At 41.9% G+C, this 18879-nt stretch overlaps 2 protein-coding genes across 5 annotated transcripts in view; one reads left to right on the forward strand and one right to left on the reverse strand.

The window, feature by feature from the left end:
- WAPL (WAPL cohesin release factor) overlaps positions 1-10938 on the reverse strand; it is a 134630-nt gene extending 123692 nt beyond the window's left edge. Inside the window, exons 1-2 of one of the 2 annotated variants that reach the window (XM_071438692.1) lie at positions 10819-10938; positions 4440-4567 (exon numbers count right to left, since the gene is read on the reverse strand). The gene's annotated coding sequence lies outside the window, so the exon portion shown is untranslated. Of the gene's footprint in view, positions 1-4439; positions 4568-10709 lie in introns of both variants that reach the window. The other variant, XM_071438691.1, reaches the window with a different exon arrangement.
- Positions 10939-11026: 88 nt separating this feature from the next.
- The window catches only part of LDB3 (LIM domain binding 3), a 114781-nt gene continuing 106928 nt past the window's right edge, over positions 11027-18879 (forward strand). For 2 of the 3 annotated variants that reach the window (XM_071438699.1, XM_071438702.1), the window contains exons 1-2: positions 11033-11228; positions 17172-17296. In XM_071438699.1, coding sequence (XP_071294800.1) covers positions 17204-17296 — 93 coding nt within the window. In that variant the 5' untranslated portion in view covers positions 11033-11228; positions 17172-17203. Of the gene's footprint in view, positions 11229-17171; positions 17297-18879 lie in introns of all 3 variants that reach the window. The other variant, XM_071438701.1, reaches the window with a different exon arrangement.

Here is an 18879-nt window from a genome sequence, read left to right on the forward strand (position 1 = left end):
CCAGTGACTTGGAGTGTGACAGGACTAGGGCAAATCTGAGACACTTCCCTGTGGCCTTTTGTACTCCAGCAGCTGTTCACAGAGCAGGCTGCTAGCAAAAGCAATGGCAAGTGGTGCTGGGAGTTAACACACAGGCTCTGCCCCTTCATGGGGGCACAAACTCAGGCTTGGGTCACCAGAGAAACTGTTTGGTCTGATCATTTAAGCAATTCTGCAAAACTGCTGAGCAATTGGTCACTACTGCTGGACCTGTGAAGGATGTGCCAAGAGCCACTGTGATGAACGGCTGCTGCAAGCCAAGACTGAAGGACTGCATAAGGCAGCAGCCACATGTTGCCAATCTTTCCAATTTTCACATACAACCAGGGTCTTACTCCCTGTGTTTTTCACCTTATGATCACATTCCATGCTTTTGGAAACTTTTTTACACCCAGCACTGAACTAAAAATTGTCATCATAGAATATGACATTGAGCATTGACATTTCACACATTCTCAAGTAAGACAAGATAGCAAATAGTATTTTCCTTGAAGTCATGTGCAAAACCCACAGCAAGCTTGACATTCAGAAGTAAACAAAGACACCTCCAATGCTTTTTTGGGTGTTTCTAGAGCTTTAGGGTGTAACATGGGTAAGTCATCATACCCACATGCGCCCATTTTCCTCAGGGTGCTTGGTGCCATTTTTTCCTCAGGCTATCACAAGTGCCACCATGTCCCTTCATCCTCTGATCCCTCAGTGAAAGGCACTGATGTCCCAGTAACTCTGACAGGGCACCCATCTGTCTCTGCTGCTGCTGAAAACACTGCTGAGAGAGAGCCCTTATGTGCAATGCAGTGTTAGTATCACACAATGGTATTTCAGGGGCTGGTAACAAGTATCTCTGTTCAAACACCTGTGTTTGTAGCCTTGGATTTGCTAATGTCATAGGAATGTTATAAAGAGCTTTATATAAAAGCAGTCTTAAAACAAGTAAATAAATTCTTATTAGTGTCATTCCGAGCAACTTTAGACATGAATCACAATCCTGTACACTAAATGATTACTGTGCTTCCCTTACCCCCTTGAATTTATAACCTAAATGCTCATTTTCAAACTTATGCAAACTTCAGAGTTGACAAGATTTACAAGCTGTCCTGTTTATTTCCCCTCTAATGAGAACAGACTGAGCATATCATCAGTGTAAGCTTAATAAAGGCAGAAAAGTTTCTCCACAGCAAATCCAGCTAAACAGTCTGATATAAAAAAAAAATTATAATTGGTTTGTACTTTGTAGGAAAACGCTTATTTTAGTTACAGCACTTCTGGAGCATCAGGGCTCTGCTGGACACATAGCACAGGAATTCTTTATACTCAGCTTGTAGAGCAAAGAAAATGCTGCAAGAGTCACATCAGTGTAGGAAAAAGACCCACTTTCATGTGGCTTACTGCAATCCATACTCAGTCATAATCCACCAGATCTATGACTCAGAAGCACAGCAAAAATGGCCTAAGTAGGTCTTCTGATGCCGACTGTAACTTGGAGGATAGGTAGAATGTATAACTTGGTCAGGCTTGAGTCAAGCTATTAGATATGGTGTAGAGCAGAGAGAGCTGGAGCTCTGGTTAGGCTGTGCCAGTGCTCAGACATAACCTGAGAGTAAAGCTCATCATGCACATAAAAAATCAACATGACACCTATGTAAATAACTTGCTAAGGGGAATTTTTGTGGGGTGTCTTTTACTCTCAGTGTAAAAGCAAAGCCATTGCTCATTTTCCTTAACATTTACACTTCCACAAGTGTACAAGAAGATGGTTTGGAAACAGACACAAAAATCTACATCATTGTATAGCACACAGTCTCCAATGTAAAGTTCTGTAGAGGAACATTTCTTGAATAGGCTGTGGGACACTTATGGGTGTACTTACAATTGTTGCAATGTTTTCCACTGACTAGAAAAATAAAAAGGAAAATCTATACCCTTCCACACAGTGCCATGCCTGAAAGGTTACAAAGAAAGTGACTGTACCTGTAAGGAACAGCATTTCCCTCAAAAGCTTCAGTACTTCAAAAATGTATTAAACATACCCAGATGCACCCTTTGCTGTGAAACTGGTCAAACTGCTTTCTTATTAAGTTTTTCAGATACCTAAAGTTAATCATATGCATAAATACTTACACAACCCCTCAGGACACACAAGTGAAATGAAGGAGTTAAGGGTATGTTAGGTCAGTACTAAAAGTTAGTGAATTTTAAAAATATTTTTCCAGACTAGTATTTGCTGCTAACGCCATGGAACTTTACATTAATATTTTTCTAAGTTTCAGATTTTTTAAAGCCAAGGCTAATACTGATAGGTGAGCTGAGTTGTGAATTTGATTTGATGTAGAAAGCAGCAAGCACTTAGGTATAGCAAACCCTTACCAAGAGGAGGAATGACAGTCCTGAAAAAATAAATACAAGTTTGAATTGGAAGTTCAAGATTCTATTTTTTCTTTTTTCCATGGTTTCTGTGTGACCTTGGGAAAATTACCTAATCTTCTCATATCTGAGTATTTCTGCCTGAAATGGAGCTAATATGCTCTTCATCATCATGTGGCTACTCTCAACTAGCTTTTACAGTTTGTTCCAAGATTCACAACTGGAAACAGAATTTTTTTCCATTTATTTTATTTACATTTTCTTCCTCTACTGTGCAGTTATCAAAACATCTAAACTACACTATCACATATGAAAGACACAGATTGTTACTGAAGGGGATAAAGGATGCATAGGCATTCTTTTTCTCAACAGAAATAATTTACAGATGCTCACCACACAGACTTCAGTTGTTATTTACAGGTAATGTAAGCGAAGTAGAATCAGGCATTTTATTATTAAGTTGTAACTAAGAAAAATATGTAGCATGCAATTGTGTGCATGTTTTTGATCAAAACCCCTATATGAAATATAAAGGTTTGTCCCTGGAAGTGAGCAAAGTCAAACAGGTGGTAGAACTGTTTTTAGGGTTTTTGGCTCTTTGAATGGGGCAGAAATTGTTCAGGGAAGAAGGGAATCCTTGACCAGCAGTGTCATCCAGGAAACAAGGGAAACATAAGCTGGGTGAAGCACTACAAATCAAACCAACAAGATTTCCACAAACTTCCCTGAACGTGGCCTAGAATGGAAATCAGTGAACACTCTATGGTTTAGCTGGCTCTGACCATCAGATAGTTGTTTCTGCCCTGTCCAGACATGAGTTACAATTTCAAGACCAACTTCTACTTTCATGCTCTTATATTAATGCTTTTATATTAATGGAGCTCTTTCACAAAAGAGCTCCATTAATATAAAAGGATTTTAAATAGGACAATTCATCAAAGCTTGAACTCCAAGAACTGCTAAGAATAAAGTGAGGCTCACCATGAAAGGAAGGAAAGAAGGCAAGAGTAAGACTATACTCCTAAAAGCTTATAGAAGCATTTCTAGTGGCTGGAGCATGTGGCTACTGTCACAGCATGCCAGAATCTCTAGGGTAACTGTCCAGTGCTGACCTGTGACTTGAAGGAAATCCATTCTCATCAGGATCCCAGCAGTATTAACATACACTAGACTGGTCATGGTTACAAACACATAACTATAGAATAAAACATGACAATGTTTTCAGTAATACCTCTTCCCTAATTTTTCTATATTAGATATGTTATGCAAATTTACTTTTAAAGAAACAAGAAAAGAAGAAAGAGAGGTTTAAAAATAAAGAAAAATTGTTTTTCTTTTAGACAAAAAGTTTCAGATCTAAACTTACAGGTTCTTTCCCAGTGTCACGGCTCACCTTCATCCTCTTGTGCAGACTGCAGAAATCCTGCTTAGCTCAGCCCACATCTCTTAGAGATTCTTCTCCTTTTCCCCACTTCCAGCAATGAGGGACAAGTCAACTCTTTTCTAGTTAACCCACCCTGCCAGAGGGAAGGCCCTTGCTTACATTTTCCACGAAGCTGCTAAGAAATAGCTGTTTGTCCCCCCACTTCCCTTTCAAACCCTGATCTCTTGATCAGGACTCAGCTCCTCTACCTGCCAGGTTCTGCACTCGAGCATTCCTTGACACTCATTCTATGGACAGTCCTGCTTTCAAGCCCTCCCAGCAGTACCACCATCTTCCCATTTTTAATAGTTCACACTTCTAGTACCCCCTACCAAGCAGCCCAAATGCCCTCAGGTGGCAAAACCAGCATTAATTAAACACACCTCCCTCCTGGGTTTTAAAGGAACTATTTATGCTTCCACCTTAACATGTAAACAGATGGAGTCTGGGCTTATAATAACCCTCCAACTGTGATTTAAAAATATAAATCCTTTTGATGCTGCTGTCCTCAGCTGAAGCCTCTGAGTAACAGAAGCCCATGGCAGAACCCTTAATGTGTATTGATAGATCTTATTCGAAGTTCTATTTTCCAGATGCACTTGTTAAAACTCACTTTCTGCTGCTGCCCAGTGAAGTAAGAAGAGAACTTAATCTGATGAAGGACAGAGTTGGGGTAGTAGCATCAGGCAGATTGGTGGTTCATCATGTTCACTGCATGGATTCCTTTTGAAAATCATTCCTCTGAAAAAGAAAAAGCCACACCAGTCTTTCAGGTTCAGGATCATTATGTTCAGTTAGATGAGAAGTAAGTTTCACACAAAGAGCTGCTCTCTTTAGGCACTGTAGAGACCAGGTTTTTTTCACCTGAAGAAATTAGAACCATGTAAATTTCATGAAACATGATGTGAAACTCCATTTCAATAAATCACACCCACTTTAATTCTTGTTTTACCCCAAACTGTGATGGTAGACTATGACCAAAGGCAAAAGAAGGAAAATAAGAAAACACAATTCAGGATACCCATTAGCACTGCATCAAAATAAAATAACTGCAAATAAATCAGGGAATACAAAAATGTTGAAAAACAGTAATATCAAACAGGCATCTTCTCTTTCTGTTTGTGGGTCAGAAAAGGGACTCAGAGTTACCATCTTGTGTCAGATTTCTCCTTGCTGCTTTCACTGACTCCTTGATTTTCCTCACATGCAGGAGCCAGACCATAATGATTCCAGAGACAGGGCCAAGGAGGCCACAGCACGTATTACGAGCTGCACTTTGCAGTTTCCCTTCATTGTGCTGTTTCCTGAAAGAGTCCCATCTTCATCCCATGAACCTGCTCCATTTTCACTGGGGCACAGTACAAAGACAACTGCTTCTTAGAGCAATTCATGAACATGGCAACAGAGTGAGCTGCCTGAATTCCAGCTTGGAAAAACAAAATTACTTCAGGAGTTTTCAAAATAACACAGCTGACTGTCCAGCATCACTGGAATCCATTTCTGGGAAACCCAGGATTTGGGGTTTAGGATCAGGGCGTTTCTTTAGCCAAAAGATGACCAAGGCCAGATGTCTTACCAGAAAAGCCATACAAATAGGAATGGCACAATACCATAAAGACTTACAGCAAAAGGATTTCGAGAATTCAGCCTTACAGGGTGGATCCTGATGGGAACTGGGTTTCTCATCCACTACTTAAGGGGAATTCTCTGAACAGAAAATCATGGTAATTAAACAACTTCATGAGGATCATAAATCAATTCTGAATCTTTCAGCTAAAACCCAAAAAGTCCAGTGCCAATAAAGCAACATCTTCTACTAAGCACTTTGTATCTTTGTGACTACTTGCTTAAGATTTTCACAATACTAATATTTATTCTCCAGTTTTGTATGTCATGACTGGAGACAGAAATTTGAAAAAGGATTCTGGTGGTCCAAGGGACATTCAGTGGAACTTCAACAACTGACAATCTTTGGAAGTCCCAAATGCAACACTTATAGCTATTACGTATAAAGTGCAAATTACACCACAGTACACTCAAAATGTTGGTTGATTTGACAAATCAAGAGGATCCCATAATGTTTCTGTTTCAACATGTGACTAACTTGCAGGCATTTGTCTTTCTCTGCTTCCTCCTTCCAAGAGCTAGTGGCTTAGTTCCAGCAGAATTATTTGACTTCAGTAAAATTTGACTGTTACTAGTTTACTTGATCTAAACTTGAAAGAGCTCATAAGAGGAAAAAAAGCTCATCACTGAAACTTTTATTCTCTTCCCTCTACAACTTATATCAAGCATGTAAAGGAAAGGGCTGAAAAAAAATAATAGAAATGGAATAAAGAATAAGACATTCCTGTTGACTTGTCTGGGAGTTCTATTCTTGTTAACTCATGCACTGTTTTAATTAATGGGGGAATTGAAACAGGTTACTTATACAATAGAATCCTGAATTTGTATAACACTTGTCCTCCCAGAGCCCACTGAAACTCAGCTGGAAAGCTTAGCTGGCCCTAAACAAACTTTGAATTGCTGAAACTGCCAATAAAGCTACAAAATAAATTTATTTTACTTATTGGGATTGTACAGATACAGTCTAGAACATTTTCTTGACATGGTGTGCCTTTCTTTATTAGTCCTTCGCTCTGCTTACTGCCTGAAAACATTGTGCAAGGACAGAGCTGATTGCTCAGTTACCATCTAGTGAGTTGTATATTTAGCACCTGACCATCAAGATAGTCTTCATCTTTCTTCAAGGCTGGGCACTGAGATGCCAGAAAGCAGAAAAACATATACCAGCACTCAGGCTCCAGCAGCAGCTAAGTTAAACTTAGCTCATAGTTTCCCCAGAAAAAATTATCCCAGTTTTCAGACATCCCAATGAAAACTGCTTCAATGAATCAATGGGCCCAACTGAAAAAATCATCAGCTCAAGGCACCAAGTAATCAAACTGAACAAGACTGCTATTCAGCTGACACTGCTTTGTGGTAAGTATCAAAGATAGTTCTGAGTCAGAGTAGGGCCTTAACTCCTTCTGTGCTTTGGGCAATTTGATTTAGCACAGTACCCAAGGTTATCTGTAAAAGGTCAAATCATTTACTCTTGGAGTGCTGCAAGGCAAGTTCAGGAAGGTTCTGCATACTCAAACAGAAAATTAACAGTACCTGTTGTAAGAAAGATGCAATGATAGATTAATGAATCTTCAATGGAGAGATGCAGAGAAATACCAAAGGAAACAAGTGCGAAGAGATTCACCTTTCCCTTTATACAAAGAGCCTGCATTTGCAGCTGAGTATTTACAGTTAAACAATGAGTTAGAATTAAGAGGACAACATTTATTTAGCCAAACTAACTGAAAATATTAATTTTTAAGAGAATTCCAGATTCTCTTCTATCTAAAATCAGTGCACTAGACATTTGTGCTGACATTTTGGGGCCAGATTAGCTCAAATTTAGCATGAAAGTGGTGAGGGTTATAAGTCAAGCAGCATTTCTGGGGATCATCCTGCTGATAGTCCCTCTTGAATTATCTACTGCCATAACTCTGTTTTCATCCTGTACCAGGAATGTTATGCTAATAATATAGCCCAGGGAAACGATAGGAACAGTCCAAGGAGGTTATCATGTGGAGAGCCTTCTTTTGCATGTTTGAGCAACACTCTAGAATTGCAACTCACAATTCTATTGAACTGTATGCAACAGCTTTATATTTTGATTATTTTGTTTGCATGTTTGTTTGCTCTTATATGTGGGCAACGCTAGGAAGCCTGCAATATTACTAAGGTAAGACTGAAAACAGGAATGATGAATCTCTATCTTACAAGGATAAAATTACTAAAGTGAAGTCACCAAAAATATGATCCTCATCTGAGCTGTGCTTGCTACATGTTCCTAAGATTTTTCTGCAAAAAGAAAATAATTTTGGAGATCCAAAGTATTGGATTCCTTTGGCAGCTTTTTTGCCAATGCCAGAACACAATTCCACATGAATCAGACTGTTAACTGGACATATCTAAAGTGCTAATTTTAAAGAAATTCCTCCTAGTCTTTAGTCAGAAGGGAATTGAAAACTGTGAGTTGTTTTGTACATTGCCCATTTATTTGCCGGTGACAGAAGGAACAAACCACTGACTCTCCTGCCCATGTGCACTGACTCTCACAGCATGTGCAAAGAACTGAGAAAAACAGAACTGCTAAGCTATCACAAATGGAACAGTCTCATTCAGAGCTGGAGCTTTTACAGTTTGGGTAAATGACAGTGCAAGTGCAGGCCAGATCTGCACTCCTCTGAATGCTAGCACTTCTGTCTGAACAGTCACATCAGTGTTGCCACAGAGAATTAACAGCTACACAGCCCATCCAAACCAAAGGCACTATCTTCTTCCATACTTGTTCCTCAGTAGGGGCTCTCAGAAAGGCACTCATCACTAGTTTATTTCTGAATCCCTTCAGCTGGGCAGGGAGTGAGATGAGATGTCAAAAGCATTATTCTAGAGAAAGCTCATCCATACTTTGAGCTGCAATGTCTGCACTTTACTTGATAATTTTCCTAATATCATCATTGGTGAGGTGCCACTCAGTACCTGAGGAGGCCAGCCTTGTTGGGTAGCAGTCATTCTTTTAAATTTCTATCCCTGGTGGTTGCACCATCAGTTTAAAATTACTGCAAATAAACTGTGCAGACAGCTTACTAAAGTACCTGATAAACCTTATGAAACCATACTGCAGAAATTTATGGAAAATAAGGGGCCTATTTACAAGAAAAACAATGTTTCTGAGACTGATCTGAGGCTGAACAGCTGACAAAATAGTTTGGAAGATCAGATTGTGATTAGAAGAAAGGATAAAAGGCCAGGAGAAAGACATGCAGAAAATTAGCCCTTGACAGAACTATCTGAATTCTCCAGTAAAGGAACTTGACCAGGCTGGAAGGAAACTCATGGGTCAAAAGCAAATCACACTGAGTGAGTCACTGAGGAAAACAGACAGCTAAATCTACCAGTAAGCTACTTTCCAGAAAGCAAATAGGATTGTTTGCACAAGATGGCCCAGCCAGTGCAGTCTCAGTGCTCAGCTTTTCATAAGTGGTGACCCCAATGGTGTTTCAGGGAACTTATTCCAAGGCTGTATTTCTGAAACATCACTTAAAATACGTGTTTAATACTGCCACTAGTGCTTTCTAGAAAAATGGGACAGAGGATTTTGTCCCTCCAAATGGCAGGCACAAGTTTCTGGGAACAAGTCTGCAGGCTCTTTCAGAGTGCTGAGCAGATAGAGCTCCCATACTTTTAAGTTCCCCAGCCCTGAGTGACGCATGGAGAAACATACAAGTCTATTTCATCCTGTTTCAAACAAAACAAAGTCTGGAGCAAAATTGATCCACCACTCATCAGAACAGGATTATTGGCCACTTCCCAGTCATCCTTGCTGATACTTTTACCAGGGAGCAGAAAATCATGTTACTGAATGCCTTGGAAAGGCTCAGGTATAAGTCCTTAAATCTAAATATGATTTTTTCTATCACACATAGAATGGGATAATCTAACACAACATCATAAAATAAACACAATTTCCCACCATCTGGATCATGTTTTCCAGCCTAAATCACCAAATATGCTACTTTATGAGGTTGCTCACCTCATCACAAGATGAGGTGAAATGTTTCCATTGGCGATTTAAGCCAACTTGTCAGTGGAATATTTTTGCAACTACTATTAAGTGGTGATCCATATGAATATGAATTTTGGCCAAAGATAAATATAGAAATAATTTAGATCAATTTTTCCTGGCCTTGTCTATGCATCCTGTACATTGGACTTGAAGTGTAAAGAGACTTGAGGTTCCATAAGACAAGAAACACTAAACCTGAACTGCGACCCTTTAAGCGGGCTGGAGCTGAGAAGCTTCTCTAAAGGGCTGTGTATTTCAGCGATTCCGCCGCTGTGTTTATGGCGGCCCCTTCGGCCCCTCAGCGCGGGGGTTTGGCCCCGCTGCCGCCCGCGCCGCCGCCCTGTCCCTGGTGCTGACCGGGCACGGCCGCTCCGCTGCGGAGCCAGCGCGGGGCCGCCGGCCGGGACCTTCCCAGCCCGGGGAATTCTCGCTCCTGGGCAAATCCCAGGGGGCTCCCATGCCACGGGGCGCCGCAAGCGTTTCCAGCGGTTCAACGATTGGGAACAGGCTTTTCTTTTTTAAAAAATTTAACAAACTCATAAAGCAGTGGCTCTGTCATTGCACTGAGAAAACCACTGACTTTCTGCAGTCTACTTTGGGGAGTATAACATAAAAAGCCAAAAAAGCAAACCAAACAGAACTGCTGAATAGAGGGATGTATGGAGCGGGCTGCCTGGTCTTTGACAGCACTCTGCAGGACCATGTGGAGGCACCACAAGGCTCAATCTCTTAAATCATCTCAGCATCAGTATCCTGGTGGGCAATTAAACTGTTCGTTCTGCATTTTTTGTCTTCCAGACCCTTTGTCTTCTCTCGGGACATAGTTTTAACTTTTCCATTTAACTAAAACGACTATTGCTAATCAGCACCAGTGAATCAGCGGGGGAAAACAACCTCGATTCCACTTTTCCTAGGGGTCAGTGAATGAAACCACCGTTCTCACTCGTGTTCCGGCGGCGAGCAAAGGGGCTGAAGGCAGCAGGCGGTGCGCGAAGGGGCTGAAGGCTGTGAGCTCCGAGCCCGCAATTCATTGACACACAAGGCTCAAGAGCTTTTGCTGAACTTGGGCAGGACAGCAGCCCCTCCCGGCCGCCCTCACCGCCTTCCAGAGCGTTCCTGGTCCCACCCGCGGGCGCAGCCCCCCCGCTCCCGCCGCCATTTCATCCCTCGCATCCTTCCCTGAGGGCTCAGACGCGGAACGCCCGCCCCCCGGGATACCTGCTGCCCCGGAGCTCGGCCGAACCGCTCCCCACAGCTCTGTGTAACCTTCCCGCTCTGCCACCGCGGCCCCGAGGTGATCTCGACCCAAACTCGGATATTTACACACCGCCGGCAGCGGCTTCTCGCGGATCGCTCCCTGCGCCACCGCTTGAGGCAAATCCCCTCCCGCGGCGCCTCGCCCGCCCAGCGCCCCCTCACGGCGGGACGGGGAGCGGCCGCCTCCCTCGGCGCGGCGCTCCCGGCGGTCCGGGCGCTTTAAAGGCTCCACCTGCAGGGCAGCGGCTCTTCCCTCGCCTCGGGGGCGGGCGGGTGCCTCAGCGCTTCCCTCGGCCCCGGTTGCGGCCGCCCCCTGGCTGTGGGGCCGATGTCCGTGGGTGCGGCAGCCGCGGCTCCCGCGGCGGAGGGACCGGGACTGGGACTCACCCGGCGCGGCCCGGGCAGCGCTGCGCGGCCGGAGGCGGCGGGGGGCGGCCGCTCGGCCCGGAGGTACCGGTGAGCGAGACGCTGCGGTGCAAGGTGGGTCGCGCCGCGACTACAGCGTGTCTGTACTGGAAAATTAAACCCCGCAGAGCCCTCACTGGAAAGGCAGAAATGAGTAGGCGAGGCTGAAGTGTAACTTTTGGGAGGCTGCTTAGTTATCTTGTACTCTTGTGGTTGTAGGCGCACCGCTACATCAGCGTGCTGTGGTGATCCCTGAGGAATCTGCGATGGCCAAATTACACTGACAGCGCAGGATCCCTCTCGTATGGCTCGTTGTGGTGTCCCCGAGCTATGCCAGACCTCGGGCCGTCAGGAGGCGAAGCCTCTCTGTTTTCTCTTTCCTGAGGCCAAATAGGCAATTAGGTTCCCCTCCATTAAGGCACAGACTACACTAGTCATAGGATTGCTGTAAACTTTCCTGGTTTTAGCCCAGAGTTGGAGAACAACAATGAAAACTGAACAGCATCACATTTTGCAGACTTCTTTTTCTGCCTCAAGTCGATGAATTAGAAACTGAGCACTGTGTTTTAATCCAGTTTGCTGCTGTTGACTCATTTTCTCACCTAAAGTGGGTAACCTAAGTGCTGTGGTTCTGTTTATAAACAGACTATGGTTAAAACAATGGATGTTTAGGTGTTCTTTACCTTAAAATAATAAATTATCTTATCATGGGAATGTAAGTACCATATAAGTCCTAAGTATTACATGGTATAGTATGTGACTTTGAAAACAATGACTGAAAAGCTGGTAAGATAAGAACTTACTAACATACACCTAAGTCTTCACAGTCTGGAGAGGTATCTTCCCCTTCCCTTTCATGGAGAATCTGTCTCTCCACAGGTTTCCAGTTTAATACCGTTACCAGAAAAATCTTCATGTCTTTAAAAGTTTAATTCTGACTAAACTGTTGTATACCAAATCTTTTATAGTAGTGAAAGGAGGTTGGTGTAGGGAGAAAAAGGCCATGCAGCAGAGGAAAGGAAGTGTGATATACAAGTGGCTTTATTTTTTATAAAGATGGAAATAGTCATGGTGAAGGATCTAGAGGGAGGGGTAGATAGCAAATCAGTTAATTGGTAAAGAGATACTGGCAGCAGCAATCAGCCAAACAGGAAACATTTGAGCTGCATTTCTGAAGGCATTATATTATAGAGAAGATAATAGTCTATCATTATATTGCTCTAGCATATCTCCCCAGTGTTATCAGCTTTTTCTGGAACCCACAAAGCACAGTCTTAGTAAGGTATTGACAAAGCTGAATGTGGTGAAGCCAAGTGTGATAGAAAATTTAGTGGCTTGAGAAAGATCAAGACTTAGGACAACTTGATAAAGGGGCTAAAATGAACTCAGAAATCCTAAGGTCTGTGAGAATTGAAGTATTTTAAATCAATAGGTGAAACAAAGCTGTTCATGAAGTACAAGTAGGATTAGCTCAACTTAGTTCAGCGTTCAGCAGTGAATGGAAGGAGATCACAATGAGCTCTTTTGCAGAATAGTCCTACTTTGGAAGCAATATTGAACTTGTGGGGAAAAATATCTTTGATCTTGATAATTAATTTTATATTCAGTTTGCCACTGGCAAGGTAGGAATTCAGAGCTATTTTTTTTTTCCATCTCTAATGTGTCAGTTTCAAATTCCTTAGCATTGCTTAGCTAATATATACTAAGTGTGTACTATTTCCTCCTGTGGATGACAACGAAGATCAGTCCCCAAGTACAGCTGTTGATTTCATGTTAAATGTACTGAGCATTGGGTTGATTCAAAACTTTGGAAAACTCTAGGATTGCATATGTTGAACAACGGTTTCAAAGCTTGGGTTTTCTTGATGGGTGCGTTTAGTGAGTGGTTTCTTCAAAGGCTCCATTCACCTCACTTTCCCACTCTTCTGAAGGATTGTAGATGATTGTCCTGGTGCAGGAATCCATAGGACAAAAAGAGCATGTTTGTCATAAAGCTGAATGCTGCCTTCTTGTACTGCCACTCCCTCAGGTGAGGGAGACTGAAAGGAAGACAATCTTTTTGCCTGTCTTTCTTTGGGTTTTTTGAGTTTTGGAGTTTTTTTTTTGTTGGTTGGTTTTTGTTTGGGTTTGTTTGGTGGGTTGGTTTTTTTCCCCTAAGGGAAAGTCTATCCCGCTTGCTGAACATCTTTCTATTAAAGAGGAGATGATAGTTTATTCATGCATGGCACAAATCTTTCACCTGCCTAAACATAAAACATTGAAACCATGACCTTGTAAGCATCTTATTATTTGCCAGAGATGCATAGTCTATTGCAGCTCAGAAGTCAAGCTCTCAAGCAATCCACTTCTGAAATCCTTGATGATCCAAATGATACAACCTTGTTGCTGCAGTAACAGTAATTCAAGTCTCCCCTGTGCCACAGGGAGCTAAAATATAACCCCTGACTAATGTGTCCAGCTTTGTGAAGTAGTAGCAACTTGAACAACTGGACTTTCCATTACTTGTTTCCTTCCACCTTAATTTAGCCTCGCTACTAGTGGCTTTTATTTCATTCACTTCATGTGTGTGCACTCCCGAGCATGCAGCTGTGTCTCTCCCAAAGTCAGCTCACTGGAATACGCACAGCATGGTCTCCTAGCACGTGAGAATTGTTTCCCTGGTGTAACATCTCTGCTGGGCTTGGGGAAGGACAGCTCTGCTCAGGCTTAGAGGCATTTGCTGGAGGTGGTGGCACTCTCCTGTGCCTGGTACCCATCCAGCTTCCTCACAACTGTTCCCATCAGTCAGCTGGGAATAGCTTGGGGCAGGAGGGGGGCTGCCTGGGGAGCTCTGGAAAATCCTCTGATTTGATATGTGTAGAGAAAATGTCACCCTGCTCCTGGAATATGGTTTTTTTTAAATGTCACCCCTTACATCAGTGACCTCATCTGACTCAGCACTCAGCATAGCTTCTCTCTGAAGGGAGGGAGCTTTAAGTAAGTCATGGATTTTGACCTAGCCAGAGAATGTAGGGAAGAAGGCACACCATGAGAAACAAAATCTGAGCAAACAAAAATTATTTTTGAAACAGACTAGCAGGCAATTATGTAAAGCAACTTAAAACCTAATCTAAACATCAGAAGCCTCTGAAAAAGAAGGAAATTGACAGTTCTGTACACACAGTTTACTTCAGCCTCTGGTTTCCCAGAAGGTTTTGCTGGGGTTTGTGCTGGTAGCTGTGGTGACACTGTACCTGCTACACTGATGTCTCACCTTTGACAACAGGGCAGGGCTGAAACAGCCATCTGGGTGAATCACCAGCTTTGTTATTTAGGGGCTGATTGCACTGAAAGTCTGTAGAAGGTGAGACCTGTGCTCAGGGTGTCTCTAGCAAATGGACCTGTGACTACAGCATGAGCTTCTGTAGCATTTTAACTTTGTTATTAGGAGCAGAGGGCTTCAGGCAGGCAGAGGGGATACAGACGCTAGAGAGGTTTAGAGCGAGAAAATTCTGGAATATTCTTTCTCTGAATTGCACCTGCTAGGGGTAGTGCAGATGCATGAAAGACCTGTGGTCCTGGTGTGTTGAAGGGAAACGTTGGCCAGGATGTTGGCATATTCTCTGCACTTTCCTTTTAAAAATGCCAAGCTATGCTGAACATTCGTGCAGACATGGACAGAAACCAAAGGAGCAGGAACAAGTGACCTCAGTTTAACATTTCATTCAAATGACAGAGACCCGAATGCGATGCCCGCTCTCGTTTCTTAGCTGCTCGCCACTCAGCCTGGAGGATCTCTCAGATCCTTTCAGATGTCCTGATAAGAAAATAGCATGTTAGAGATGTGAAAGTAGGACAGAAGCACAGTGTTTGATTAAACAGCATCTCTGTTTCTCAGTGCTTAGCTCTATTCAGTTTGTTGTGTGGTTTTATTCTGTTCTGAGTTTTGCTTCCCCCCCTTTTCTGTTATTTACACAAATAACTGAAGATTTAGGCATAGGAAGGTAACATGCACAGAATTTTAAGTCCATAAAACGGTGGGCTTTCTTCTAATACTTATTTATGTGATATTGTCTTTAGTAGTGAAGCAATGACTTGTTATGTTTATCTTACTCCTGCTTTTATTCTGTTCTCCTGAACTCTTGAAATGGAGCCAAGAAAGGGCACTAAAACCAGCAGTGAATTCCTAGGAAAAGTAAAAGTACAATGAGAATATGACTTCAAACTTTTGTTTGTGCTTGTGGCTTTCAAAAAAAAAATCAGTACTAGATAAACTGGCAGGCTAGGAAACTGCCATTTTTAAGTCCAACAAGCCCGTTTTGCCTCCCTTCAAAGTAATCATCCAAACATCAGTGATTCTGGACTCACAGAGCACAGGTTATAAATACTCTTAATGTAAATGTACCTTCAAGGTATTTGTGAGACATCAAAACCCTGCTTTACTCTCAAGCTGTATCTTGCTATTTGCTTTCATTTTGGTTGGGGCCAGTTCCACAGGCTTAGTGCAACTTTTATTTAAATCTGTGTGAATTGCTGTGGTTTAATGTGGACCTCTGGCTAAAACAGAGGGTCATATGGTTTAGTCTAGTGCCTATGCAGAGATTAATTATTCCCTTGTACAAATGGCTTTTCTGGCACTGTGAATGCTAGACAGAAACTTTTATTGCTTCATGGTTTTGAAAAATTATTGACCATCTCTTTAGACAAAGACTGAGTTCCTGGTAGTGTTTGCTCTCTGCTGTTTTGTAATCAGATATTTGTCATGTTTTAAGGTAGGTGTATTGGCAGGGTGATCAATGTTCAAGCTGAGCTGCCTCACTCTAGTGCATTGTGGGGGCTTGCTTGTCTTTTTGATTGTCAAAGTAGAACCCATGTTTGAGGGACATTTTCCCCCCTTTTTAAATATAATGGCAATTTCTTTCTAACCAGAGGATAGAGGAGGATAAATGCTGCAAAGATACAGAAGAGGGGTTCTGCAGGTCCTGCATAAATTAATGACTTGAAAGGGGTGAGTGTTTTTAATGTTTGTAGCTTTTCCCTGAGAGCAGAAACTTTCTGTTTATATCTGTATTTCTGCCAACAGCTTCCTCCCTACCCTCGTGCCCTCTGTATTTTAGCAATTTCCAATCTAGGGCAGAACTGCTATCCAGCATTACTGAACAAGGGTTATAGTTTTATGGAACTCCTAAGAACTGGAATGTAATCTATGAAAAAATCAAGGAATTAAGGCAGCAATTAGCTATTTGTATTCTTAGCCTTTAATTCAAGTGTCACACCTTTAGAAGACTTGTATTGAAATTATGAAACAGGTATGTAGTGAAACCATGCTTTTATCACAGAAATTATATGCTGATTAGAAGTGTCCCATGACTGTGTTCAGAAAAAATAAATGTTAATTTTTCCTAGGCAAAGCAAGGGCTGTGGAACTAAGAGCCAAACATGAAGTTGTGGGCTTTTTTTTTTTTTTGATGATGCTAAATACATGTAGTGTATACTTTTTTCAGTTTAACAAAGCAAGAAAAGGTTAACATTTTCTTGGTGCCTTTTCTGCTACATGTGGAATTATCTATATAGAAAGAACTTGTATTATATGTCACAGTGCATACCTATGTGCTGAAGCAGAATTTAAAAATGTAGTAGTTGTTAACAGGTTAGTGAAGAGACTTGAGTGTTTGGGATTTTAGAATGGGATTTTGTTTTCTTGTTTTAATAAAACATGTGTTTTGTCCATAAAGTGACTGAGCAGCATGAGGGGCTTGAGGAGCCTAGAAAGATCTGTCCCCTTCCGTGGGGACTATATTAGACCTCTGAGTCATGAAGTCTTTGCATAGTAGGTGTCTGGTTACAAACCTTTTATGCGCCCTCCTCAGCTGGGATATCAGCATCTGCATTATAGCTCCCATCTATTCTTAGGTGGTATCAGAGCACGACTGAGCAGGCAAGGCAGAGAGAGAATTGCTTTCGTTTATGTAAAACCCTCCCCTGTTCTCAGTCTGTTTTTCACACTTTTTTCTGTCTGCCCGTCCTTCTGTCCTGCAGTGCCCTTTTGCTGCCTGTGAAAGTGGTACAACATGGCTTACAGTGTGACTCTGAATGGACCTGGACCCTGGGGCTTCCGACTGCAAGGGGGCAAGGACTTCAACATGCCCTTGACCATCTCCAGAGTAAGTGTGCAAAAAAACCTTGTTGAGTTGGTTTGGGTTGGAAAATAGCAGTCATATGTGCACTTTGACCTGGCCTAGCAGAATTGAAGATCTTTGCACCTAGGTGTGAATAAAGACAATATAATGTGAACTAGAAATGTGCCAGTTTGAAGTACGACCTGGCATTGATAATGCCTCAGGAAGACAGTTCTGGTTTATGGATGTGATACTGTCTCTTTTAAGTAAGCTTCCAGTTCTATTCTGTACAGTGTTGTCTCTTTTTCTGCTGATAGGGGCCTCACTGGTGCCATTTGGGGGGAAGGGAATAGAACAATTCTGAATGGGAATATAGAGTTATATTTCTAGGAAATAAACATGTAACTGCTTGTAAGTACGTGAAGTCAGGTGTTAAAACTGAACAAAGACAGGGAGGTGTCCCCTCTTGTGATGGGGTGCAATAGTTGGATAAAAATTAGACATGTCAAGCAGAAGGCTCAGTAGTACTTAAAATACTGTCTTAAATTATGCATAAGCCTTCCATTTGCAGCTGACAAACAGCATGAATTTAATAATTAATTACTTGGCGTGTCTGTCAATTACAGCCATGTATCTCCTAGCTGCCTTTTTCTCTTCCCCTTGAAGCATTATTTTAAGGTGTTGCAGTTCAGTACTCCTATTACCTGAATTAGCTCCGGTTCTTAAATATTTTTAACATTGAATGGTTTTCAGGAAATTTGTGTTTCCCTTACCTACTTTACTCTTGTAAGACAGTTCTGAGTGATTTCTGGTAGCTTCCTTCTTCTTTTCTTGTTCCTAACAGTCTCAAATGTTCAGATCTTTCTCGAGAGGTCTTGGCTCCTCCACAAATCACCAGCACAAGGCTTATTTTGCAGTACAGTGACAAGAGAGGTTACTTACATAACAGTGTTTAAGAGAAATACCAGAATGATTTAATCAGACAAACAAGTAGAATGCAAATAAAAGGTCTGCTCCACTCAAAAATAATAATTAAAAAAGCCACCTACACTGCTTTTAAAACTATGTTGTTTTTTCATAATGAAAAAATACAGTGTGTTAAGTTGTGGGTAAAAAAAGTATGTCTCTGCAACAAATGTGATTCCAAGTCAGTTGGTGAGCTTCTGAAATCTTAACTATGCTATTTCATATTCATGCTGTGAACTGTATCATCTGATCTCTCTTGTTCTTATGTACATTATCTCTTTCTTGGAAGACAGAGCCACGTTACCTTAATACTATGATGGTAAGACATACTTTTCATAACTCCTTTTGCAGCATAGTAATTGCAAAGAAGGCTGCTCTGGCAGTTTTATCAAAAGCAAACAAGCAAAAGACAACCTAAAATACCCCCCATCTACAAAAATAAACTCCCTTCATAAACTCAGAATAATTTTCCTCCTGCAAATAGTGTTGGTATTTCATTTCTCATCCCACCCAAGGTAAGTACAGAGAGGTGTCATTGTATTTTTTAGGTGTTTTCATGACACTTTGCAGCCTGCACTGTATGGTGTTGATCATTTTCTTATAAGTCATTCAGTCATCCTAGAGTCTGTCAGCCATGGGCCAGGGCTGTAGCACCTGCAGTG

The sequence above is a fragment of the Agelaius tricolor genome, unplaced genomic scaffold (genome assembly GCF_023055355.1).
Source record: "Agelaius tricolor isolate 1412-34295 unplaced genomic scaffold, bAgeTri1.0.p SCAF_13, whole genome shotgun sequence".
Lineage (NCBI taxonomy): Eukaryota > Metazoa > Chordata > Aves > Passeriformes > Icteridae > Agelaius > Agelaius tricolor.